At 33.5% G+C, this 26932-nt stretch overlaps 1 protein-coding gene across 2 annotated transcripts; it reads left to right on the forward strand.

Moving 5' to 3' along the window:
* Positions 1–284: 284 nt before the first annotated feature.
* Positions 285–26932, forward strand: LOC140441776 (transmembrane protein 164). 2 transcript variants are annotated; one of them, XR_011951032.1, is made up of 7 exons: positions 285–440; positions 5609–5934; positions 10583–10699; positions 11822–11900; positions 14460–14560; positions 18010–22094; positions 22186–26932. XR_011951032.1 is itself a non-coding variant. In XM_072532691.1 (6 exons), the coding sequence occupies exons 2-6, from the start codon at positions 5617–5619 to the stop codon at positions 18259–18261; spliced, it is 867 nt and encodes a 288-aa protein (XP_072388792.1). In that variant the 5' UTR covers positions 285–440; positions 5609–5616; the 3' UTR covers positions 18262–26932. The 2 variants fall into 2 exon arrangements, 1 of the variants encoding a protein (XP_072388792.1); XM_072532691.1 differs by having other exon boundaries at positions 18010–26932.

The following is a 26932-nucleotide window of genomic DNA, read 5'->3' on the forward strand; positions in this document are numbered from 1 at the left end:
TTTCTACATTTTTATTTGCATATTTGCCGAAGTCTATAAATCACCTAAGCAAAATTTAGAGTAGGAATAAGACAACCGAATTATTTTACTAATTTTTGTACCAATGGAAATGAGTGGATTTTCAAAACAAAATACAAAGCTGCAAATTGTCCTGTCGCGTTGATCGACTAAATGGAATAATTAATTTTGTATTTTACATAATTAGTAGAGAACAAAACGAGTCTCATTAAAAATATTTTAAAAGTGCGAATAAATAGTTTGTTCTGGGTCATTGAATGGTGTTTAGTATTTATTCGTTTAAATCGTGACTCTTGGTTTTGAAAGTGTAACTTTTGTATTTCAATCGTTGAGCATTGGATACATTAAGCTAATTATTCTAATTATTTTTCTGTGGTAAAAATAGTATCTCGTTATTTATTAACACTATTTTTTCATTTAAGGTAAGTTTTACTTAACCTTTAAAACTTATTGACAGGAGAATTTTTTTTATTAATTAATATTTTTATTTAGTTCTAATTTTGTGATTTTTTTAGTAGTCACGATTTTTTTGTTTGTTTATTTTCTATATAGATAAGATGACCATATTGCCTTTAACATGCAACCAAGCTTGTTCTCTTCTCTTAGTTAGTAATACCTTTTTTTCTTTGTAAACTTTGTAAGCTGCTGTTCTTTTAAAGCTGATATATCTTCCACTTTCCTGTTTTTCACGATTTACTTTGTAAATTTAACTATCCTTTCGTTGTGTTTATTTTTATTCTGATTTTTAAATGTATTGATTTACATTTTATATTTATAAATTCTAGAAAATTAAAACTTTCCCTAAATGTTTGCGAAACAAAATTTTTCATGGCCAGGAATTTGTTTGCTAAGGAGTTTGTCTAAAAGAATTAGAGGTACGCCAGTATGCCAGTCTAACTCGTCTTTTTATCTCTTTGTTTGGTTTTCTTTGTTAAGTTTTATAGTTTGACCCAGATATATATAATCCTGAACTTGTTCTATTTCATCTTGTCCGATCCTCATTGTGATGTCTTCATCTGTATTTGTTATGATTTTGGTTTTACTGTAATTCATATTAAGGCCTATCTTTCCAGCTTCTACGTCCAGTTCTTTCATCATTTCAAATAATTCTCCTTTTTTATCGGTTATCAATGCGATGTCATCAGCGTACCTTAAATGGTTCAAACGTTGTCCACAAATTTTTATATCCTTTTCTTCCCATTCTTATTTTTTAAAAATATCTTCCAGAGCCTGATTGAAAAGTGTCGGTGATATTGTGTCACCCTGTCTCACACCTCTATTTATTTGTTTTCATTTTGTTCCTTCATATACTTTAATTGTTATTTTGGCCTCCTTATATATTGGCTATTAGTTCCTTATATCTGTGATCAATTCTGATGTTAATCAAAGAACTTTTCACTGCCCAATGTTCGACACTGTCGAAAGCCTTTTCGAAATCTATGAACGCTATATACAGAGGAATGTCGTATTCATTTGCTCGTTCTATAAGTATTTTCATACTTAATAAATGGTCACTTGTGCTGAATCCCTTTCTAAAACCAGCTTGTTCTTTCGACTGGTACCCGTCGAATTTTGTCGTCAATCTATTGATTAAAATTTTTGTTAGGAGTTTATACATTACATTAAGGAGTGTTATAGGACGGTAGTTTTTTATATCTGCTTTATCCCCTTTAAAAATTAATAAGAAATGCATTTGGTGTAGTAACAGGGGACAATTGGAAAAACTATTGTAAACTTGCTATTAAAGAAGAGTAAAAATTTTGGGTAATTGACGGGTTGAGAAATGATATTGATCCTGTGGTAATATAGGTGACTGTTGACAGTAATAGCGACGACAGTGATAGCGATGACAGTGATAGCGATGACAGTAATAGCGATGATAATTATAGCGATCATAGAGAAGATAATAATAATGTTAATATGCAGTATGTAAATTATGTGATAGTGTGAAAATCGGCAGACATAAAGTGCCAAATCTGAAAACTATGTAAGTGATAGTCCGGCCACTGAAAATTAGGTAGTAGTGCAAAAATTTAAATAATATAACATCTTTTTTAATGGGAATGCATGTTATATACAAAGAAAAACTTTTAGGTAAGTAATTGTTGTTATTATTTACATGCAAATGAAATAAAGTTGCTTTGTTTCTGTTACTTTTAGTTAAATCTTATCTAAAGCCGTAATAAACATCTAATGTTAAACAATAGTAAAATTTAACTATTTTTCCTATCAGAACTATATCTAATAATTACATACTTATATCTGTCTATTAAATAAATAAGTATTTATAATGCATTATTCTGACTCGTATTTGCCAACACTTGCCTGGGAGTTTTGGCAAAACTGATAGTATTATAGGATCAACCATTTATCTTTTTCGTGGTTGAATTAACAATAAGAAAGTACTAGTTTCTCATTGTTTAAATATGGCAGCTGATTTGGAAATTTCACACTATTCTCAAATTATGTGCAGCCAGAATGTTGTTTTCTTTCAGGTACCCCCTATCTCGCCTTGCTATTTGTGCTTTGCCTTAACCCCTAACTGGTATACTCCGTCTGACAGATGGATTTTAATATAAAATAATAATACTGACACGTCAGTTCTTTCTGTAAACTTACAAATCTGTCGAAGCCGTCGCGCAGACGAAGTATACCATTTATGTTACTGTTCCAAAAAAGTGATTTTACATAATTTTTATGCAAGGCAATTATTTTATTTTATAATGAAAAACATTTGTATATATAAACTGTTTGTTTTTACAGTATCTGCTAAATAATGGAATTTGGACCGTCAAGAAAACGCATACGTTTTGATGATCCGAATTTTGAATCGGTTGCAGAGCAATGGCTGGAGGAATGTGATAATAATAGCAATAAAGATTAAGACTACCTGAGTGAGAGTAAACATTTTAGTGACTCTGAACAATCAACAGATATTGACGAATCCGATAATGATATAGGTAATGCAGACGATATACCTGCATCTGGAACATTTGTTGGAAAAAATGGATTTAAATGGCGCAAGAACAAACCACCTAAAAACGTCCGCACAAGAAAACATAACATTATTTTGCAATTACCTGGTTTACGTCAGAAAGCAAAAATACTTGATGACAATTCGGAAGTAGTACATGTATGGGAACTGCTATTTACCGAGGACATGATTGAATAAATCGTCCAATGGACCAACGTCAAAATAGACTACGTAAAAAGAAATTATACTAATAAAACTTCAGCAAGCTACCTTCAAGAAACCACTACTTTAGATATTCGCGCTTTTCTGGGACTTTTGATATACACTCAAATTTTTAAATCAAATCATGAAAGTACCGAGAATCTCTTTGCTACAGATGGTACAAGGCGGGATATATTTAGGGCCACAATGTCATAGAAACGTTATCTTTTTCTCTTATCTTGTTTGAGATTTGATAACCCCGAGGATCGCCATGAACGAAAAACAGAAAATGCAGCAGCTGCTGTATCAGAAATGTTTCAAAGGTTTGTTGACAATTCTTAAGAACTCTTCACTCTTGGATCCTCTGAGTGTATTGATGAGATGCTGGTAGCTTTCAGAGGGCGATGTAAATTTAGAATATACATGCCAGCAAAACCATCAAAATATAGCATAAAGATTTTATGCATGACTGATGCGAGAAGTAATTATTATTATGATATATATATATATATATATATATATATATATATATATATATATATATATATATATATATATATATATATATATATATATATTATACAGGTGTTATAAGAACTCCCGTGATATAACCAGACTAAATTTCATGAAAATGTTGGCAAAATCTTTGACTGAACCGTTTATGCGAACCAGAATTGCAAACGTTTATTTACAAGATGATATTAGAGGGATTATAACAATATTGTTAGGCCTAATTTCTACACCAATGGGCAATATGGGAAACGACGTACTTGATAAACGAGCAACCTGTAAATTTTGTAGCTGGCAACTGAAAAGATGAACAAAATTTTGTTGTTGCAAATGTGGCCAACCTATTTGTTTACAATGCTCTAAAAAAATTTGCAATAAATGTATTCAAGAATAAACAATCGTACAAGAAGAATAAAAATCAAACAAAATTTTCATATATGCTTAAAAATAATATCCTTTATTTATATTTTTTATCTTTTGTTATCCTACGTAATTCTCCAAATTGCGTTAACCCGTCTCCCAGACGGAGTATACCACCTACGTAGTTATTTATATGTATACCACTTAAGGGTTAATATATTATTATTTTTATATGAGCGTATCGTTAATGTTTTTGTAAAAGGTAAAGTGGAGATATGTTTATAACTTAAGAGTCTTTTAGGGTGTTATATTTATTATTATTTAAATCAGATTGAAATATATTTTATTATGGTCCTGTGTATCTTTTTTCTCATTGATTGCGTTAGTTTTTCTTTTTATTTATTATTTTATTGATTATTGATCTCCCTCTTTTTTTTGTTTTGCTCGGTTATTAAAAATTTATATTGGGCAAACCACTCAACTGCTTTAATTCAGAATTCGTTTTCACAAATATGACAAGAACAATATCACTGTGCTCACAAAAAATGAGAATCAGAGGAAGCATAAAGACTTATGTGTGTGTGTGTGTGTGTGGGTGTGTATGTGCGTATTACTTAAACCGAGCCAAAGTACTAAATATTTTAAGTACTGGACGAAAACAATTATTTCTCCCTGCCTTGCTGATAAACGTGAACACAATCTATCGGGTTGTTTATTATTTCGCTAGCTACTTTAATCCTCTTTGAAGTAGCGTGTCGATGCACACTAGTGCAGGGGGACCTACGGCTTTGCGTGTCCTTCAAAGCACGGTAAACAGCTCTTATCATTTTTAGAAATAAAAACGTTGTTGGTGCCGAGATTGAAATAAGTGAAATGCTTTAACAGTTAAATTAAGAGACAGCAAGTGTAGGATCGAAGGTGAATTACACCAAAACAACAATTATGAGCAGGGAAGACATTTCGTCTCTACACATATCAAAAAATAGAAGACGTCAGCGGCTATGTATATTTAGGAGATAATATAACACTACAAAACCGAACAAATTTAAATTTAACAATAACGTAATACCTGTAAACTTAAATGTATTTTGCCTATGTCTAAATATAAACTGGAGACTGTCCCATTACTAAATACTATGCGAGAATACTTAGAGCGTCACGTGGAGCCACATAGCGATCAAGAAATAGAACCGAAATGACAAAATGGTGCTGGGATGCGCAAATTGCAAGACAAACTGGATATAGACAAGCAAGTAGAGTAACAGAGTGGAGACCAAGGCAAACGAAAAGAGTTAGACGTAGGCTCCAGAAGAAGAGAAAAGATACTTCTATCCAAAGTTAGTAATGGTTATTAATAGGTTTATTGTTAACTTTAAAATCTTTGGGTACGTTTTATAATGTTATCTTTTAACAACTTTTAGGTAGCCTTTATCCTTAACAGTTAATTCTAGTAGTCTTTTGAGATTATTTCTATGACTTTTCGATCTATACCGATCGGTCTCGTTAAATTTTCAAATTTTTAATCAAAGTCTTACAATCTTTTAGAAAACAAGATGGACTGGGAGTGGATTCTGAGTGGTGTAAACAAGACAGTACCACGTAACGCAGGTCAGGAATGTGCAGGGTTTCTCAATCCTTATTGGCGCTACGTGGATACCAGTCTAGTCCTAGTGATCGTATATTGGATAATCAAATGGAGCTACCCGAAATTATCACTACCCCTTACAACATTTGTTAGAAGAGATCGATTTGGCAAAAGAATATTGTTGGTTTCAATGTGCATAATATGGGGGATGGAAATCGGGTATAAATTTTCATCAAGAACTGTGATATATGTATTGAATCCTTGTCATGTAACTACAGCAATACAGGTTTGTAATTATTTTAAAAAAAAACTGTTTTTCTATTTTTAAGTTATTACAATTGTTCGCTTTTATTGCTGCTATTTTATACAATTGATTTTAAGTTATAGCCATAATCGACTGTCTGTATTGATGTTTTTACATTACCAGTCAATAGTCAAAATACTATTTATTTTAAGTTGTACAATATTCTCGATATTGTTCTGAAGCTACTTTCTCATGACATTTAAATGTTAAATGTTAATGTTAAATTTTTGGTGTATAGAGTCCTGCGCCGTCCCGTTCATGTCTATCGACCCAGTCTTCTCTTTGTAGATCTCTCTCTGACGTTGCTTTTTGTACTCCATTAGCCATGTTATTTTTGGTCGGTTGGCGATGGTATGTCATTCTCTGTATATGTCCGTAGATGTCTGTAGATGTTGTTGCTGTGTTTCTTCTATGATAGTGGTTGTTGTTTGGCAGCCATAAAGTACAACGCTTTTAAAGATGCTGTTGTATAGCTTTATCGTTTACTGTTTCGATATAGTTTTTGGGCAGAGTAGTAAGTTTAGTGCGCCTATTATTTTTTCCCTTGTACAATTCGTTCTTCAATTTCTATTTCAGTGCGTCCATCTCTTTCCATCTTTGCCCCCAAATAGATATATTTGGAACATGACGAAATTACATTTCCATCTTCTAAGTTAGTTCATCGTTTTCAGATCCTCCCTTGCACATGTATGTTTTTTTTGTTAAGTTAACATTTAATCGCGTTGTCATGAGTTGCAGATCTTCCTGGTCCTATGCGATGACTACTTGATGGTCCGCGAAATAAAGCGTATATATGGTTGTTTCAGTTGAATGCAGTAGTGCAGAACTTTTTAGAGCGGCAGTCAACAGAATCCGCATAGCCATGATGATTTCCAACCTTCGATAGAAGATGGAACTTAAAGAAGAAGATGGTTGTTTCGTCGTTTAATGGTATACCTATTCCAGAATATCATCTCCTCCATTTTTTCAGTGCCTCACTCAGGTATATTTTGAAGAGTGTTGGAGATAGATTGCAGGCTTGTCTTAGTTTCGTTCTCCCCCTCACTCGTTGGGCCCTTGTCAGGGCGTGGTGACACTCTAAGTATTATTAGCTTGCTGTCTACATTGGTTGCGATCCTGTGCCATATGGATGGCTTCATGTAGGTATTTTCTCATCAGTCTTCATTTGGTCTGCCCATCGTGTTAAAGATCTTCCTTTTGGTATTCGGCTCTATATCTATCCTTCTTTTACCAATAGTTCTATAGTCCTACTTCTTCTATCTATGTGGCCGAAGTAAATTAGGTGTGCTCGGTTTACTTTTTTAATAGTCTTTTATATGAAGCTCTTCTAGAATTGACAGGTTGGTTCTATGTTCTGATCAGGGCATGCGTAAATTTTTTTCTTTAGATCCATATTTCGAAGTCTTCGATATTATTCCTATCGATTTTTTATAGTGTTCATGTTTCAGCTGCGTATGTAAGGCAAAATTAAGGGCATTGACCAACCTCAGCTTAGTATCCCTTGTTATCGTTTGGTCTTTCCATATTTTAATTAATTTAGCTTTTACCGTTTGGGCCATTGCTAGTCTATGCTTGATTTTAAAGAAGCAATCAACAGTAGTTTCTTATTTACCCTAAAATTTTCGGAGAACTGGTTTTTAATCTTTATTTTTGATCGAAGATCGTTATAGGATCTTTGTATTGCTTTTATAAGTGTAATATTAATAGATGAGCTTTTCACTACTTAGCCCATACAGGGGTATTGTATTATAAGTTTTGGTCAAGTCCACAAATAATAGATGAGTTGGTCTATCCCCAGCCATTCTTTGTTCATTTAGTTGGGTATAAGTGTAAATGTGGTGGATGCAAAATTGTCCAGCTCGAAATTCTGCTCTCTTTTCAGCTCAAGTGGTTCATATTCATTTTCAACTAGCGCTTTCATAACTTTTCCGTAAAAGCTACTGAGAGTGCTGGTAATTAAGATACAGCGGTAATTTTTGCCATAACCAAAGAAGATAAAAAGAAAGTATGGGAAGAATACTTGGAGAACCTTTTTCATGAGCTTAGAACAATACAAGAGCCCACCATTGAAGAAAATTCAGATCCAGAAATCCTACCAGAAGAAATAACGGCAGCCGTCAGACAAATGAAAGATGGAAAGGCACCAGGACTTGGTGAAATTCCTGCAGAACTGTTGAAGATATTAGATGCAGAACAAATAAAAATAATAACTGAAATATTTAATGAAATATACAAGGCAGTAAATAACAATACCAGTAACAAAAATAGGCAATACCAGTAAAGTGGCTCTCTAAAAAGTTTGTGAAGATTATAGGACCATAAGCCTAATGAGCCATCTGCTGAAGCTGTTTTTAAAAGTCATCCACAAGAGAATTTACCGGAAATGCGAGGAACAAATTGCGCCCAATCAATCTGGATTTGTGAACGACGTTGTTACGAGGGAAGCTTTATTTAGCGTGCAGATATTGTTTCAGAAATGTAGAGATATCAGCTGTAATGTTTTTGCATGCCTGATTGACTACAAGAAGGCTTTTGATAGAGTCAGGCATGAACAAATGATGGAAGTGCTGAAGAGAACAGGGATTGATGGAAAAGACTTAAAAATAATAGCTAACTTGTATTGGAATCAATCAGCGGTACTCCGCATAGATAAAGAATATACAGATTAGGTCAAAGTCTTAAGGGGAGTGAGACAGAGGTGCATAATTTTACCACTGATATTCAATCTGTACTTGGAGCACATTTTTAAAGAGGATCTAGAAGATATTTATGAAGGCATCTTAATAAATGGAGTCAAGCTCAATAATCTGCGGTATGCAGATGATACAATAGTGTTTTCCAATACCATAGAAGGGCTGCAAAACTTAATGAACAAAATAACGGAAACAAGTAGAAAATATGGACTGGATATAAACACCAGCAAAACCAAGCTAATGATCATCAGCAAGGAAAACATAACTGGAGCAAATCTGTATGTGAACCAAATGAGAATTGAACGTATCTCACAATACAACTACTTGGGAACTATAATCAATGAGTCGTGGGACAATACCCAAGAGATTAAATGTCACATCGGAAAGGCAAAAAGTGCATTTTTGACTATGAGTTCTGTGTTCAAAAACCATGATCTCACCCTAGGAACAAAAATAAGGTCCTTAAATGTTATGTGTACTCAGTGCTTCTGTACGGAGTAGAAACGTGAACATTGAAGGCGGAAACTCTATCAAAACTTCAGGCTTTGAGCTATGGTCATACAGAAGGATCCTGAAGATACCATGGGTAGACAAAGTCACAAATGAAGAAGTACTGCGGAAGATGAACACAACTGCGGATTTGGTCATCATCGTGAAGAGCCTTAAGCTGCAGTACTTGGAACATATAATGAGAAATCAAGAAAGATATGAGCTACTTTAATGCATTTTGCAAGGTAAAATTGAAGGAAAAAGACCCCAGGACGAAGAAAAATATCCTGGCTTGCCTACCTAACCTGAGAGCATGGTATAAAAAGACCTTAACACAGCTATTTCGTATAGCAACCAACAAAGTCATCCTAGCCAGAATGATCGCCAACGTTCGGAACGGACAGGCACCCTAACAAGAAGAAAGTAGTTTTTGCAGTCTGTCTTATTGCCTGTTTTATGGATCAGTAGAATCCATTCATTATTCCAGCTTCTAGGTATATTACCTCCGTTTTGGTAAACCAAAGAAGACCTGAGGGAGACACTTAGGCAATTCATGTCGGTAAAGGGGATTGATATTGGTATAACCTAAGATAGAATCTTAAAGGGATACATAATTGGGGATCCCGTGCTCGTGAAGGGATAATAGCCAAGAAAATGATTTATTCTCTATTTATATTTTTAAGGTTTCTGTATGGTGCTCAGTTTTTGTAATTACTTTACACTGTCTTTTTATGTTAAGAAATAAGTTATTTTTTACACTGATATCTAATTTTTTTCCAACTATTTTTTGTAGATCTGCTAAGGCTTTTGCTACTAGGGCAGTGTCATCTGAAAATTGTATATTGTTGATGGGTTGACCTTTTATTTTTGCACCTGCCGTTAGTGTTTCCAAAGTTTCGTTGAATATTTGCTCTACAAAGCATTTCTCTGGGCATAATATCTTTTAAAATGTTGTTAGTTACCCAGAGTATATCTTCTATTTCACTATTTCATACATGACTATCATGGTAATCTTATGTCCAAAAGCTCATTTTTTAAATATTATAATTATTATCATTGATTGCTTCCTAAACTGTTATACTATTTTTTAGTTTTTTCTCCGAGTTAAGATCTTTTGATTTATTTTCTGTACATTTCAAGTGGAAATATATAGTAACCGTTTGCTCTGTCTAGAGAGTTTTCTTAAAAATTTGTTTAGGTTTTGAGGTTTTTTTGACTTTAGCTGCCAGCTTCTTTGTCTTTACCTCAGGGAAGGGGCCTTCAAAAATTGTGTTTCATCTGGTCTAGATAAACCCTGGTTCATCAGATCTGGATATTACCACCCTATGGGAATATAAAAACAAAGCTTAAAAAAATGAATTGTGATACTGTTAAAATAAATACAGTTTTTTGTTGTATTATCTTTTAAATTTTTTAGCACAAGTTAATCAGTATACTATTATTTGTAGATATACCTGTTAGCAGCAGCACCTAGTAGAGCAGTTACTGCAGTATTCAGATTTCATTTAAATTTATTAAATGGACCATTATTGGCGTTTGTCTTCCCAGAGACAGACACCAGACTAGTAAGTATCCAGAAAAAAAAATAGATTATAGGACTATAAATACCTGAAATTTTATTACAAGTGGGCAATAAATCAGTTGTTTAACTTATTCTATCATGGCTGTACAGTCATTTCTACTCATGTTAACAATAGAAAATGTAACCCAATTAATAAAATGACATTCTAAAGATATTTTCTAGATTGAGGTTCTTATAAAATGCAGAACACGTTAGTTAAAATACCTCTGACAATAATCAAAAATTTTATAGTGAAATTTTAACAATATCCAAATGGTATAGGTGTTTTACTTTATGCTTTTTAGGATGCGACACATTAGCTTTTTACAAGATCGGCAAACTTATATTTATCAAACTTTTATTGAAACATCCTGAGATAGCTAGCGGAACAGCATTATTTCTCAGTGAGAAAGTCGAATCATCTTTGCTTAGTGCCGTTGGAGAACGTTTTTTCGTCTCCTTATATGGTAGAAATAAAGATGATTCTCTGAACCGTATAAGAAACAAACGATTCGTGAAGACAATGACCAAAAATAATTTAACTTATTACTTCCGTCAACACAAGATGCAGCTCGTTTCCACAGTCTTGGAATAAGTATATGACTTTCTGCTTTGTACTAATTCCCTTAATGACTTGTTTCGTGGTAACCGAAATTAATCCTTGAAAAATGCAAGTAGATTTGATATTTCAATATAACATTTTGTTTACTTAAGCTCATATTAAATATCTATCCTAATTTGAAAAGTCCGAAATTTACCGTAAATCTAAAATTGAAAAAAGTCTCTTTTCTTCACAAAACAATTTAACTTCACAACACAATAAAATTAAACCGTATATTTAAATATGCTATAACTATAACATGGTTTTACACATTTTTGTGTCTTCTTTTTTTTCTCTAATAATTATTCTTTATATACATTTTCGGAACATATCAATATATATATATATATATATATATATATATATATATATATATATATATATTGTTTGTGTGGGTAGACACTTGCCAAACAGCCCAGTTTAAACTTATTTTACTTTTGAGTCGATTTTTTTGCTCGCAAGTGTATATAAATTACAATAATGTATACAAATTACAATATTAAACCATCAATTTGTTATTTTTAGTTGCCTCTAGAAACCGCTATTTATTGGATACAACATGGGATGATGGTTGTTGTGCCTTATTATCTTTTACGAGTAGGAGGTATGAATTTTTAAATAAATTATTTTGTATATTGTTTTATTGTCCTATAGCAAACATGCAAAGAGATATACTATAGTAGATTTTACGAATTTGCCACTATTTTGGATTAGGGATGAAAGGTTCGACTTTGTCGACTTTGTGTTGGAAACGGTCCGCTGTGTTGAGAAAGTTAATAGCTAGTTATGTCAATATTTGAATCATTGTAGAAGATAAGCAAAAATACGGTTTTAACTGATCAGTTAAAGAAATATACAATAATTATAAGTGCAAAAATAGAAGACAATTACAAATTCTACTGTTTCTAAATGGTAGTAGTAAATATTTACTAATAAATTAATAATAATAATACTCAAAATTTTTCTTAATGAGAAAATAAAAACAGATTACCTTACAGTGTAATCAAGAATTGGATCCATACTCATAATCATTGTCATTGAAGTCTTCATTTGGATTATAAATGATGACTGGATTAATTGCTACGATACAATTTTCACGCATCCAACATTCTTCTATTAACTTTTCACATTTCCGCACACTTTTTCCAAAATTGCAGGAGTAGCAGTACTCAATGCTTCTTGTCATATTTCCAAAATTGCTGCGTCACTGCAACCGTTACGTTCAATATAGTTATCGTAGAAAGTTCTAAGAGAAGAAATTCTCGATACTCCGAAATTTGCTTGAGAAAAATATAAGATCTCACGACTTTGAAATTATCTCGCAAATAACAAGTGAAGGATTTCGTTACTTTGCTGTTAAGGTATTATTTGCTGAAAATAGAGAAAAGTCTGAAACACTTCGCTGACCAATTAACATTTGTTCAAAATTAATAAAAGTCTGGTAGACTTTTATTTTACAAATTGTCGAATGGTCGACGAGCGCCGCTATACCACCAACGGTCAGGAATAAATAAAAATCTGAAGGCACTTCCTTCAAACACGCAGGATGGCTGGAAGGTCAAGGTTTGACTGTGGATGAAGATGACCTGCCGTTGGCTATTTGGCTCAGACAGTTTAAACTTTCTATCACCTACGGACCGGAGGATCTAACAGATTTCGAAGAAGTTGATAAAAATGTATCTACAACATCTGGACTTTCTGACAATGACATCCTACAAGCAGCTCGTGTTGGAGAAGAAGAAGAAAACAGTGACCCGGAAGTGGAAGCAGAGCCAGAACCAACGCCAACCTCTTAACAGGCATTGTTCTCCAATCCAATCACAAGTTCTATTATCAAAAATTTGTAAGGGTATAATACCATTAATTTGCAACGGGTTTGGAAGTATCGCTAAAGTAAGTTATTAGTTTCTCCGAACGGTCAAAGAAACCAAGTACAGGCTATGAGTGATTCAATAAATATCTAAGATTATGGTAATTCCTCAGAGCCCACTTATTAGAACCACGTTAAATTCTGGGTAATAACTAATCTGGTTTTAAAAATATTTTGCAGGTAAATATTAAATAAAAATATTTTTTAAAAGTCTGAATCTTTTCATAACCTTGTTACCATAGAACTTTTTTTAACGTTGAGCAAAAAAGGTAAAACTGCTCAAACTGCTAAAAAGCAAACATTTCCGCGTAAAATGTGCAGTGTACATGAATTATATCAAAATAATTTATTGTCAATAACTTATTTGATATTTTCATTACTAGAGCAATATACTTTCGGACTTCTTATGCTGTACAGTAGAGTGGACCATTGGCTGTCGAATGTCTAGCGAGAATTCAAAACAGTCGTAAATTCGTGAAATATACTTTAAAAAAAATTTTGTTTTATATATATATATATATATATATATATATATATATATATATATATATATATATATTATCACGTTTCACTACCCTAAAGAATTGTGGATTGAATTACCGTTCGGTGTAACACCAGCTTTACCGCCCTGAAGATGTTTTTGCTTTCAATAAATGTCTTCATTCAGTTGTTTGTCTGCGTTTGCATCCTGTCCCATTTCAATTAACTTTTTTTACGGCTTGTAAATAACTAATTCATAGTACTGAGCTCTCTCCTCAATTAATTAGAATATCCTCATTCATTCTCTTTTCGCTCTTGATATTAGAATTCTGGCTGGCTTTTATTATCGTAGATACTTATGTTGATACGCATGCGCTTTCCTTTTCTTACTGCCTCCGATACAAAATTAAAAAGTACAGTTGACAATAAATTCCCCTGTTTCATCATCAATTACTGTCCATTCCCTCTCTGCATAATCTTGATTTTCTACTTGAAGTAATTTTGTTGCCCCGTCTACCTAGAGTTTTTCAGCAATACAATTGACATTAATTCTCGTGACGTTATATTTATTGTACGATATTCTATGTTCTCTAATCTTTGCACGCATCTCTTATAGTTTTAAAATTACTAATATAAAATAAGAATTAGCATCTGCTCCTTGATAACTCGTTTTGCTCTTATTTAGAATATGATCAATTTGGTTGCGTGTTTGGACAATCCTAGTTTCTTTTGAATTTTTTTGGCCTAGAAACTTATTTTGAACAATTGTAACCAAATATTCCTCTTTGAAGAACTTATAAACATTTTTTTCAGGTGTATATAATGTTGAAAAATATAGTGATATATCGTGGAATGCTATGAGTTATGGAATCAACTTGTTATATCATTTTATAATTCTACAAGTTGTGGCCATTGTAAGTATTCGATTATACAATTTCATTTAATTTGTACTAGATAAGTAAATAATATAGATGAAACGCAAAAGCTATATGATCTATTTTAAAATCAGAGAGAGATTTGTTAAAGCTGGATTTAAACTCAAAAAAGTTACAAAAATTCTGATTGGATTGTTCTAAGCTACAACGATGTTTCACTTGCTAGTCATGTTTTTAAAAGCAAGCTTAAATGTAAAGAGGCTTAAATGTAATAAAAAAAATCAAGTACAGTAAAAGCCAAATAAAGTTGCGTACACGTCACCAAGGTCATAATTCTATTGTATGTGTGGCTACATTTCTATAGAAAAGTGTATGTTACTTTAGTATGCTAAACAATCACTTCTAAAGATAATCCGATTAATAAAAAAACTTTTGTAAAAAAATAATGTATATACAGTATAGGTCGATCGGATTAGCCAAGCGGGCTGGGAGGCTGGCTTCTCCTTCGCTTCAATGCGAGAGATGTCAGTTCGATCCCCGGCTCGGTGTGCAGAAAACAAAAAGGCTAACGCAGCAGTTTAAAATTCTAAAATGAATCTGCGGCTTAGTCTAGAATATGCTGGTATCTGATCGGCCTATGGTGGAGCAGTACGGCAAGAGATAAGGGCTTGCGGCTAGGTGATACTCCTCCATAGATCCCTACCGGAAGGGCGTCGAACGCCTAAATACCGGGTATATATATATATATATATATATATATATATATATATATATATATATATATATATATATATATATATATATATATATATATATATACAGTATAGACTTTTTGGTTTTAGACGCCCCTTATTGCAGCATGTAAAATCTTTTTTTCCATGCTCAACCATTTTACATGTTTTAATTTGTGAGAAATAGGCTAATGTCTTCTTATACCACAGATCACGCGAAAAAAAACTAATTTTGAACCACTTGAATTCTTCTCCTGTCATCTGAACTAATACAAGTCCCATACACAACATCTCCATAGTTAAATTTTGATAATACGAAACTTTCTTTTTACTTTGTATGACAGACAGCGTCGATTATGATAAATTGTTCTTAGACTGAGAAATGCTTTACTCACACAGGTGTTAATATGTTTTGTAAATATGAGGTGATTATCTAAAGTTAAACCTAGATTTTTTGCACTAGTTACAGGTTTAATGATTTCATTATCAACAACTATTTCAATGATGTTAATCATCTCCAAACACACCCTATTTGGACCAAAAACCACTAGATTAGTTTTTTAGAGTTTATATTTAATGCATGATTTCTTGTAATTAAGACAAAGGTTAAAACAAATTTAGTTTAACACTTACGAGGTATACATGTGTGAAGCCACTAAATATTTGGGTTAAAATCAATTAAATGTTATTAAATTGGTTTTATATTACATTGTTGCTGATAATTTTATTAGGATGTTAAAGTGTTAAACAGAATTCACATCATGGCAACGTAAGCCTCCCAAACTGAGGTTGGTGACCGTGAGACGTAGTCTCTATATGGACCTTAGGCTTATGTAGGAACTGGTCAAAATGACATTTAAGGACGGATGCATGAACAAAACAGTCAATTTAACCGAAAGTGTGTATCTTAATGCCACTATAGCCGATAATGTGCATAATTGAATATATTCAATTAGTTTGGTTACCTTAGTCAAGGTTTATTACGAGTACTTCTTGTAACAGTAGCAAACATCAATGAGTTGGGGTTAAAGTGTAATCTACTTAAAGCTTTCTATGTTTTCTTTCTTTTTACTACAAGAAATTAATTTTCCTTGTAAATTTCTTTATAAAAAGTTACTTTGGCGCTTAGCCAGTTACTTAAGCAGCTGTTTGTAGTTTTAAATTAATACCTACTTACAAATTTTAGACTTGCAGCTTAGATTTAGACTTGGATTGCAGCTTGATTATCAATGGCAATAAATATTTTAGTGGAATTAAGACGTTTTCTCAGACACTCCTGAGCTTAAAATATATAGATATAAATTCTATTTAAAATATTGTTATCCATTTATTCTAGTATTGGAGCCATTAGCCTCTCATTTAATGTTTTTGAACTATCAGTAAGGTAGATCACCTCTAGTGATTTACCCAATGTTGTTTTGTGTTGTTTAAGATCATAGTATAAAATAAATACCAAAAGGCTTAAAAGAAGCTAAAAATTTTTAAACGTTTTAACCCTAAACATAATTAAGCATGATTTAATCATTAAAAGGTATTTTAAAATCTAATGTATTACTTCAATTAAAAATTTCCTTGTTAGATGTCGCTATTAGCATATATTAGTATATTATGTTACTATAATTACCAAATAGATAACAGCGTTTCTGTTAAGTTCGAGTTCACACAAGTCTCCCTGACGAAAGGTAAACCTCGAAACACGTGTAGGAGTATGTTCAAGCTCGAATTAAAAAGAAATATAACCGTCTATACATACATACATATATATATATATATATATATATATATATATATATATATATATATATATATATATACAGTATACTCCCTTTATAACGAACACGGTTATTACGAGGTTTCGCTTATAACGAGGTACATTAGATGTCCCGTGAAATTTCTATTGAACTATAACCCTTTATAGCGAGGTAAATTTGCTTATAGCGGGAGAAAATAAGATTGCAAAACGTGTTTTTTACGTTTTGGCCCGGCCGTAGCTATAAATAAATACCCTTTTTAACTGCGGGCCGCCCGCAATAAACTTCTTACAATTTATGATTCTTAGTCGGAAATGTAAAATTTATGATTCACAAATGTCATTGTATTGGGTTGACCATTCACACCTAATAATATGGGTCCTAATAGACAAGATGTGAAAAGTGTTTTAAAGGTTGTCAGAAATTTTATCCAAGGACAAAACTCAAATGAAGAAGCATAAAACTGTTTCACATCTTTAGAAAATATGATAGATAGAATACTGGACAATTTAAAGCAGTCAAAAATGACAAAATAACTTTATACGCTTTATACATATTTACAGAATACAGATTTTTTTGTTTCAACATATATCATTGACAGTAAAAGTAAACAACTCTTTTTTGTTTTAATGCATTTCATTGACAATAAAAGTAAACAACTTTGTTTTAAAAACGCCATTCAAACAATATTTATTAGCATCTTATATTGCTCCGAATGGCTTCACTATAGAAAGTTAATGTTTTAGAAAACTACATATTCATATGTATGCACAATATTATTGTTGTTGGATATAACGAGAACCGCTTATAACGAGGTAATTAGTCTGCCATTTCAGTTCTCGTTATAGAGGGAGTCTACTATATATATATATATATATATATATATATATATATATATATATATATATATATATATATATATATATATATATATATATAATGTAAAATATTTAATTATCTTTCTTATTTTATTATACATTTATTAATAATTTATTTTTATTTTTAGCCTACGGAAGTCAATCTGAATCATATGTTATGTCCAGCCATTTTAGATCCATTTGATGGTCAATTTTATAGGTTAGCAGCCGTTTGCCATCAAGCTGTTCTGTGCCCAGCTCTTTGTAAATTATTTTGCCTAGTTTCAGACTTTTTTCTTACAAAATTTAAATTCACCAGAGTGAAGTCCACACTAGGTTGTGAAGTCTTCGCAACACCCAATGGAGATACAACAGATGTAAATCATCTACATGCGAATTAGGGCTCTGCATCGTCGCTGTTTTTATAACTCGGTTGTAATGATTGAAATATAGTCTTTTTCCTAAACTTTCATTGCACGACGCGACGATTTGTAACTTGTTTACTTTTGCAGCGATTGTTTAATGACTATTTGGTCTAACAAAGAATATATAGTTAGTTTAATGAAAACTATATCTGAAGATAACTACGCTGCACATTAGTTGTAGTGGAGGTCGGATAAATTGAAAGTTGTATAAGTATGAAATTCGTTCCTAATTTTTAAAATTCATATTTTTAAAGATTTAAAATGAAATCTTAAAGCACTGATATTCGAGTATCTTTTTATTAGGTCGAACCGGTATATAAGATTTTACACTTCATTCGTCTACGCGGGAGTAAACAACAACAATCCTAGATCGACTTCACCTCGTCCGTTAATTTACCTGCCATTTTGGCCATTCTTTATTTTACTCCCTCGTGGCATAATGTACTATATCCTTGTTTTTTGACTCCTTGTATATGAAGCATTTAGGTATGTACGTTTAGTTTACTTATCTATGTTTTTGACCCCAATTGGGTGGGTCTAAACTCTTTCACGAAGGGCATCAAAAAAATAGAGTGTGAAGCAAATATGGCAATCCTCCTCAGCTAGGAACAGTGAATTGTTCTTACTTAAATCTATTTTGCGAATTGTTTTTTATAAAAAAAGAGCATACAAAATGTATATAAAAAAGATAAATTACACAATTTGCTGTAACACTTTCAAATGCAAATAGAAGTCACGGTCACGATATCCAATGATGACTCTATCAGGGTTTTTGTATCATAGACTTAAGCGTAACAAGCAACGTACGAGAAAAAGTTTGTTAGGATTTGGATACCATTTGTTGGGTCTACAGTTTTTTTTAGAATAGTTGGTGCTTGCTATCCCTCCTCAAAACCTAAAGTATCCACTCCCACTCTTATATGTATAATGAAGTTAGAGAGCGCAGAAAACTGCACCTACATATTTTGGGCCAGTTGTGAGATGAAACACTCTTATTTTATAAGAGAATCAACGAATACAACGCCTTTTTGGGCACCGCATCTCGCATCTAAGCTATTAACACAAAACCCTGGGTGATATTTTCGAGCTAAGTGCACTATCCTTTGATAATCTTATACCTGATACGAGTTGGAATTGTCAAAAACTCCATAATTACTTAATTGATCTTTGCACCAATGAATAAATCAAACGGCGAAATCGGAAACAGGTTAAAAAATGTTTTAAGGGAAACGATAATTGCATCTTTGTGTAAAGGTTCAAAAAATTTTTGAGCATAAAATTTTTTTATGGGTAGATGCTAACAAAATAGCACCGGCCTAAAGCCAGCGGACCAGTCCAGACCTGAATGACGTTACATTAGACCAGCGGTTCCCAAACTGGGGGGCGTGAGGACATGTCAGGGGGGACGCGAGATAAGTCGAAAATTAAATTAAATTTAGGTGGTCTTTCTAAAATTCTAAATTAATTATGATGTATAGAAAATTAAAACAAACGAGTGTAACATCTGACTTTACACATAAATTTGAAATCGAATGCTTGAAAGAATGGAATGTGAGCCATTCAATGTGGCAATAGCGCGCATTTGACAACTGAGCGTTTGCAAGCACTGCCTTCCTACTTCCCTCCCCCCACCAGACGCAGGCCAGCTAACCAGAGCTAATCAATTGTGACTCAGTATTTGAGATACCTCGGCCTAGCCTGCACATGTTTTTGCATTATAAAAGAAATTTTAATTGTCGTAGTTGACTTTCATTGATTTCGTTAATTTAAGAGAGAAGTTATTATAGTCAAGATGACTCAGCAAAGAAATGCAAGTTTAATGATGATTATATCAAATATGGGTTTATTTGTATGCGTAAAGATAATGTCGAACATCCTCAGTGTGTAATTTGCTATGAAGTATTAAGCAATGATACTTCTTCTTCTTCCTATGCCGTTCCCATTACCGGAGGTTGGCGACCACATTTTTAAAAGTTTCTCTGTCTTTTGCAACGTGGAATAATTCGTCTACAGTCATGTTTGTCCAGTCTCGAAGCAATGATACAATGAGACCTAATCGTCTTGAAAGACATTTGTTATCCAAACATAACTCTTTTAAGGGCAAACCAAAGAAAATTTTGCTACAAAATCTGAAAATTTAAAACGCATGAAGTTGGATAGTACTGGTTCTAAGGCTCAGTCATCTGAAAAAGTGCTTGAAGCTTCATATGAGCTATCACTTCTGATTGCTAAAGAAAAGAAAAGCCATATTATTGGAGAGACGCTTGTTAAACTGTGTTTGTTAAAGGCAGCTGATATTATTCTTGGAACGCAGAATAAGCAAAAGTTCTCAAAAATCTCAAATACCTTTCTGACAATACTGTGAAAAGTCTCGTTGATGATATGGCCGAAGACATACAAAACAAGGTAGTTGATGCAGTAAAACAATCGCCATTTTTTGCTATTCAGCTCGACGAGAGTACAGACATAGCACAATGTTCTCAGTTAATGGTTTATGTTCGGTATATTGAAAACGAAAGAATGAAAGACGAGCTACTCTTTTCTACAGAGTTGGAGACCACAACAAAAGCTATTGATGTTATGAAAGCAGTGTCAGACAAACACAGTTTTCACAAACAAAAACTTGGTGAAAAAAAAAATCTCTTGGCAAAAACTGATCGGTGTATTTACGGATGGCGCGCCTTCAATGCTTGGTTTTCGTTCAGGATTTGTATAATTAGTAAAAGAGAAAAATGCTGACGTGACTGTGATACATTGTGTTATACATCGACAAACCTTGGCAGCAAAAACTCTTTCAAACGAACTGAATGCTGTCTTAAAGTTGTGTATTATAGTAGTGAATTACATAAAATAAACAGTGCGTTGAATACTCGACTGTTCTTTGTGAAAATTTAGGGAGTGACCACGAAACACTGCTATTTCATACAGAAGTACGATGGCTCTCAAAAGAAAACATGTTGACAAGATTATTTGACCTTTGAGATGAAGTAATCACATTTTTGAAACATCAAAAGCAAAATAAACTAAGCGTGGCCATTAAAAAACATTGTACCCAAGTATATATATATATATATATATATATATATATATATATATATATATATATATATATATATATATATATATATATATATATTCAGGGATTCTACAGTATTCACTGCCTTCCCTCGCCCAACCGTTTCCATCTCTCTCTGTTGTCCCATTCTCATTCGTTTAGGCCTCTCTTACTCATGGCGTCGTCTACTTTGTTCCTCCAGGACCCCAAATCTTTGACTCGTTGAACAGCCTTAACCTAAAACTACAGGGTGGAGACTCAAATATAGTTACTCATCGTGATGTGATCAAGATATATATTGAGAAATTGCAACTATGGAGGCGTAAAATATCAGCAAACACCTGCAATTATTCGAGTTTTTCCAAAATATAGCCAAATTCAGAAGAAACACGCTTCAAGAACATTTATGAAGGATCAAGTTTGAAAATCCAAATATCAAACCATTTGGAGGGCCTAATTGAAGAGTTCCAGAAATACTTCCCAAACACTTGTGACGATAGTATAGGATGTCAATTGACCCATTCCATGTCAACTTATACTCTCTGCCTGAATCACTTCAAGAAGATGCTTTGCAAATAAAACATGATTCCTCTGTTAAATACAACTTAGATATAATGGACAAACCTTCATTTTGGTTAAAATATTTCAAAGTATATCCTAGTGCATCACGGGAAGCTCTTCGTGTATATTTGCCTTTTTCAAGCACCTATTTGTGCGAAAAAGCATTTTCAACACTTGTGGCAATTAAAACAAGGTATCGGAATAAACTTGATGCTGCTAGTAACTTGCATTGTGCACTTACTAAAACTCAGCACGAATAGGCATACTACTAAAGGAAATGCAAGCACATCCATCTCACTAACCAACCTAATCTATATTTCTTTTATTAATAATTTTTGTATTTTATAAAAACTGGTATTATTGTGTCTTATGGCAGTATAAATAAATGTTTTGTTTTCTATGTAATACTTATTTGTTTTTGTTTTGTTCCTAGGCTCATACAATTTATTGTTAAGGGGTGGGGGCGCGAGAAACTCATCTCAACAAAAGGGGGCGTGGTACAAAAAAGTTTGGGAACCCCTGCATTAGACCATTTCATAATTCCCCACATTCTCTACTAACGATACAATGTGGCACCTCTGTACGAAAATTTTGACGTCAAAATTGAATGAGATGCAATTAACTGAATTAGTCGTAAAATTATACCAAGTGGATGATAATCAGATATCAGATGTAATTCGGTCGTTGGCGGCCAGCAACGAAAGTAATAGGAAAAACAATAATATCAATATTAGCAGACTAAAAAATGTCCATTAGATATGGTTAATAATAATTTTATACGTGCGTAATTCGACTTTTAGAATTAATATTTTCATAAATATTATTCTAAAGTAATAACTAGAATAGAATCTTCAGAAACACTGTAACAGATATATTGAACCATTTGTTTGTGTAAAGAAATTAACCGTCACGTCAATCGTTGTATGTTTATCAAAATTATAAAGAAAATTATAAGCCAAGGATTCTACGAATTCCACCCTTAATTAGACTCCAGCGACTATACATGCCTACCGATGTTGCGAAATATGAATATTATTATCAACTACAGCACACTAATAGGGCAAGTTATATTTATTGACGACGAAGTCATATGTAGTTGTGGAAAAATTGAGTTTCTTTTTTTTTTAACAAACTGTAGTGTTAAATTGTTGGTAATAATAATAATAGTCTCCCGTTTTATACCGCTGTCGCGGCTTTGGGAGTATAGCAGGGTAGTCTGCTATATCTAGGGCCTACGGTATACAAGGAAGGTAACATGGCCAGTGCTACGCTTCAACCGTCTATTATTACCCCTGGTTTTACCCAAGGTACTCATTTTTTATTCAGGCTGAGTCGACCTGGGGCCTATAGACATTTTTAAAATGTCTAGATGTTCTTGCCGGCGGTGGGATTCGAACCCCGGACCACCTGCTTGCGAGGCAAACATCCTACCGCTTGCGCTACGCCGGCCCTTTGTTGGTAATACTAGATGAAATTAGAAACCCAAGAGTCACATTTCACATTTCTCCTTGCGGCAAATGGTTCAAGTAGCTCTGAATATAATAGTATAGGGAAAGTATTAGTATTATTATTTTTTCAAGCAACATTGTGTACATTAAGAAATGCAATAGTGTTAACGCGTTGATTATCATAAACAAACAACTTATTTTTCCCACGAACTGGTAATTACTTATGTTAAAAGTATAAAAAAAGAACGTCTTTCTTTACAAAAACCGGTTTTTTATTATCGGCAATAAATCAAGGTTACAATATGTTATTTAAAGGTGACGTACATACTAAAATTAATGCTGGTCAAAATTAGTTCTGACGGTGGATTTTTGATGAGCATTGTCTCGGTGTTCGTTCTTGTTGGTTGGCTTTCTTTGTTTTATGTTTTGGTGTCCTGTTATAGGTTTTTTACCTCTTCAGGACGTGGTTTGTTTTTGTTTGGTTGGCTTTCTGGCTGTGTGTTTCGTGACTTTTCGGCGGAGGAGCTTCCTGGACAATCATAGGTGAAAGGATTGTTGAGTAAACGGTCCTTTTCAGAATTTTGTTTGCTAAAAAATATTTCTGAATATGTGAATTTATATGTATACAATTTGATAAATAATAAATGTATTAAATCGCGATTCGCATGAGGGCAGCTGTGGCTGTATCCTCTGCAATATACAGGTATCATTGTGCAATGAGAAAGGGAAACCACAGAAAACCGATTCCTCCCTGTCTAGGCAAGCTCGAAGTGAGCATTTACTAGTTAATGCGACGGTAGTAGAGAGGAGTTGCCTCCAAGATGTCAATGTATTCATCAGAGAGCTCGTTGGTGACGAGAGCCAGTAATATTGTGGGTAGGAAAGGGATTTTGGGTTTAGGTTTTCTACTGATAACATTGCCGATGGATGAGCAGGTAGTTTTCATTATGTTTTGGGCTCTGAAGTTTTGGCCTCGGATGGTTTTGATTGTGTAACTTCTGCTCAGAGAGGAGATCCTCTTATTGATGGGCTGGATATTCGACAGGTGATGAATAAGGGCGGAGGGGTAGTTGCGTCGTGGATGGTAGTGAGGTGTGCGATCTGGGTTGGTAGGACTTTTACAGTAGAGATTTGGTTTAATAAGAGCTCTCTAGTGTTAATGACTCTGAAGAAGTCATTAACAGTTGTTTGCTGTAGGTGGTAGGTTTGTATTTACTGTCGTTGTCGGTTGTATTTGTGTGGTTTGGGTGGTTGTTGTGTGCTGTAGGGTCGATGCTTGGGTCGTGGTGGAAGGGGAGGTAGGAACAGTGGTGATAGATGACCGGGACAGCTGCAAAGCAGCGATCAACCGGTCAATCTGGTCGACTAGGAGGGTGGATACAAGGTCATTTACGAATGAGTCTGTGTATGTATTCATGATAGGGGTGGTTGAGTCTTCAGGAATGTGGAGGGTGGTTATGTGTGTGGGTGACGTGTTGGCGAAATATGTAGGCTGCGTGTGTGCATGATTGGGTTCTAATGGAAGGTTATTGTTTGGTGGCGTGTAGTGGGTGGGTAAGGGTGGAAAGGCTGTGTTATCGAGTGTATTTGTATTGCTGTGTGAGGTGGTTTAAGGGAGATCGGATGGTTCAGCCGGTTTGGGTTTTTTTGACCTGGTAGAACGGGTCGAACGGGGCATGGTTGCACTTTATAGAGCCACCTAGGTTGACCTAGAAGACACCTTTTTATCTGCACCTTGTGCAATGTGCAGATTGGCGGGTTGCCGGACTATACTCAACTCTATATTCAAGCTAACTGTCCCTCGTTGTGTACTTATTTGTTATTGCACCTGTGTGGTGTATAAGTACTTTTCTCGAATAATATTGAGTATCAAGACAGTGTTAGCCAGTCTAAATCCTCAACCGGAAGCTGGCAGCCCCAGCAACAGCCTGCGTAGGTGGCCTTTCTTACTGAAACCACCTACTAAGCTTACACCGTGACCGATAGAATCTCTGGAAGAAAAAATAAATAACTAACCTGTCAAAATGCCTCAATTTATTCTATTTTAATTCGCTTTTCGCCTTGCTTAGGCAGCGTGGACGTCCCAAACGGTCAGTACTTTGGTTGGCCTATGGCTATCGTCTGACCCTGCGCTGTAGGATACGTCTTACTACCTAAAACCTGAAAAACTGAAAACGGACACTACCGATCACTTTCACTGCTCACTGCGAACTGCAGGAGCTTACAAAAAAAATGAGCTTACATATAAAAAAATGAGCTTACAAATGATGAGCAGTAGCGAAACCGCTCTGGTGGGTGAGCTCATTTCTCATTTGTGCGTAACAGTGAACCGATTAAGAAATACATTCTAGTGCAAAATTAACTATTATTTTGATTTAGGATAGTGTCTAAGTTTTTCTAGCTTTTTAGAGTATCATTTAAAATTGATATAACTTTAGTTAGTGTACGTATTCGTCAGAAACTTTGAGAATAACTGAGAATGACAAAAGAAAGCTAGAGGCAGTCTCCTGTAGAAAGAGAACAAAACTCCCGAAAAAGATTATGAATTGGGTGCCACCAAACCGCAGAAGACGAGGAAGACCTCAAAAATCCTGGAGAGAAGGAAAAATCAAGGCAATGAGCGTAATAGATGTATATAATAAGCATGTATATATATATATATATATATATATATATATATATATATATATATATATATATATATATATATATATATATAATGTACATCTATAAAGTTAAAACATATTGACATAAAAAGTGATATATTTGATTAAAGTACATATTGGCATAACTTGCAAAGAAGAAACAATGGTATATAAGATGGAAGGCACGTATTTCTGACTATTTAGTCATCGTCCGTACGGTACGGTGCATCCAAGTTCGAATCGGAGATCATTAACTTGACAAAAGGATCACTACAGGAGCAATGCGACCAATTAGTGGCAATAGAGTTAGAAGTTAACCACTTTTTTATATTATTCTATTGCTTTACTTCGTGAATAATCTCATTTATCTTTTTGAATATTCTCTGTACATTTCATGTACCCATATTGATTATCCTGTCATTTTTTTTTGGTCCGCCTTCGGTTTTCAGTACTGATCCGAGACAGTGTATCGGTTATTTTCAGCTTGGAATCCAACAATTCCAATCTAAAATTGAGAAATATTCAACGGTGAGTTATGGTTTGCAAGTACTACCAATGTTCAATATATGTTCAACGTCCAAATACTTCAGTATTTGGACGATATCAAAACAATCATCGTTTGGTTCCATTTTTTATGTGAAATTTTATTATTTAAAAAAAAAAATAAAAACTAAATGAGCTACAAGTTTGTGGGAAAATTAATTTTGCTTTTCTTTAGCAATACTTACATAGAAAAACGAATAATATTTCTGTATAAAAAAAAGCTTTTTTCAAAGCTTCTCACCTACGCAAAACATTATAGATTAAATTATAACCAATATTAATTTATACTAAAAATATTTTATAAGTATTTATTTATTTATTGTTAAAGTTTTTAGGCATAATTAGGAAGAATGTAGTTAAGGATCGTATTTATTTTAATAAATAAATTTAAAACT

Source organism: Diabrotica undecimpunctata, chromosome 5 (assembly GCF_040954645.1).
Source record: "Diabrotica undecimpunctata isolate CICGRU chromosome 5, icDiaUnde3, whole genome shotgun sequence".
NCBI classification, from domain to species: Eukaryota; Metazoa; Arthropoda; class Insecta; order Coleoptera; family Chrysomelidae; genus Diabrotica; species Diabrotica undecimpunctata.

Coding starts and splice junctions, on each gene's coding strand:
- LOC140441776 (XM_072532691.1), top strand. CDS start 5,617: ATGGACTGGGAGTGGATTCTGAGTGGTGTAAACAAGACAGTACCACGT. Junction 5,935..10,582: donor ATGTAACTACAGCAATACAG/GTTTGTAATTAT, acceptor TATTATTTGTAG/ATATACCTGTTAGCAGCAGC. Junction 11,901..14,459: donor TTATCTTTTACGAGTAGGAG/GTATGAATTTTT, acceptor CATTTTTTTCAG/GTGTATATAATGTTGAAAAA.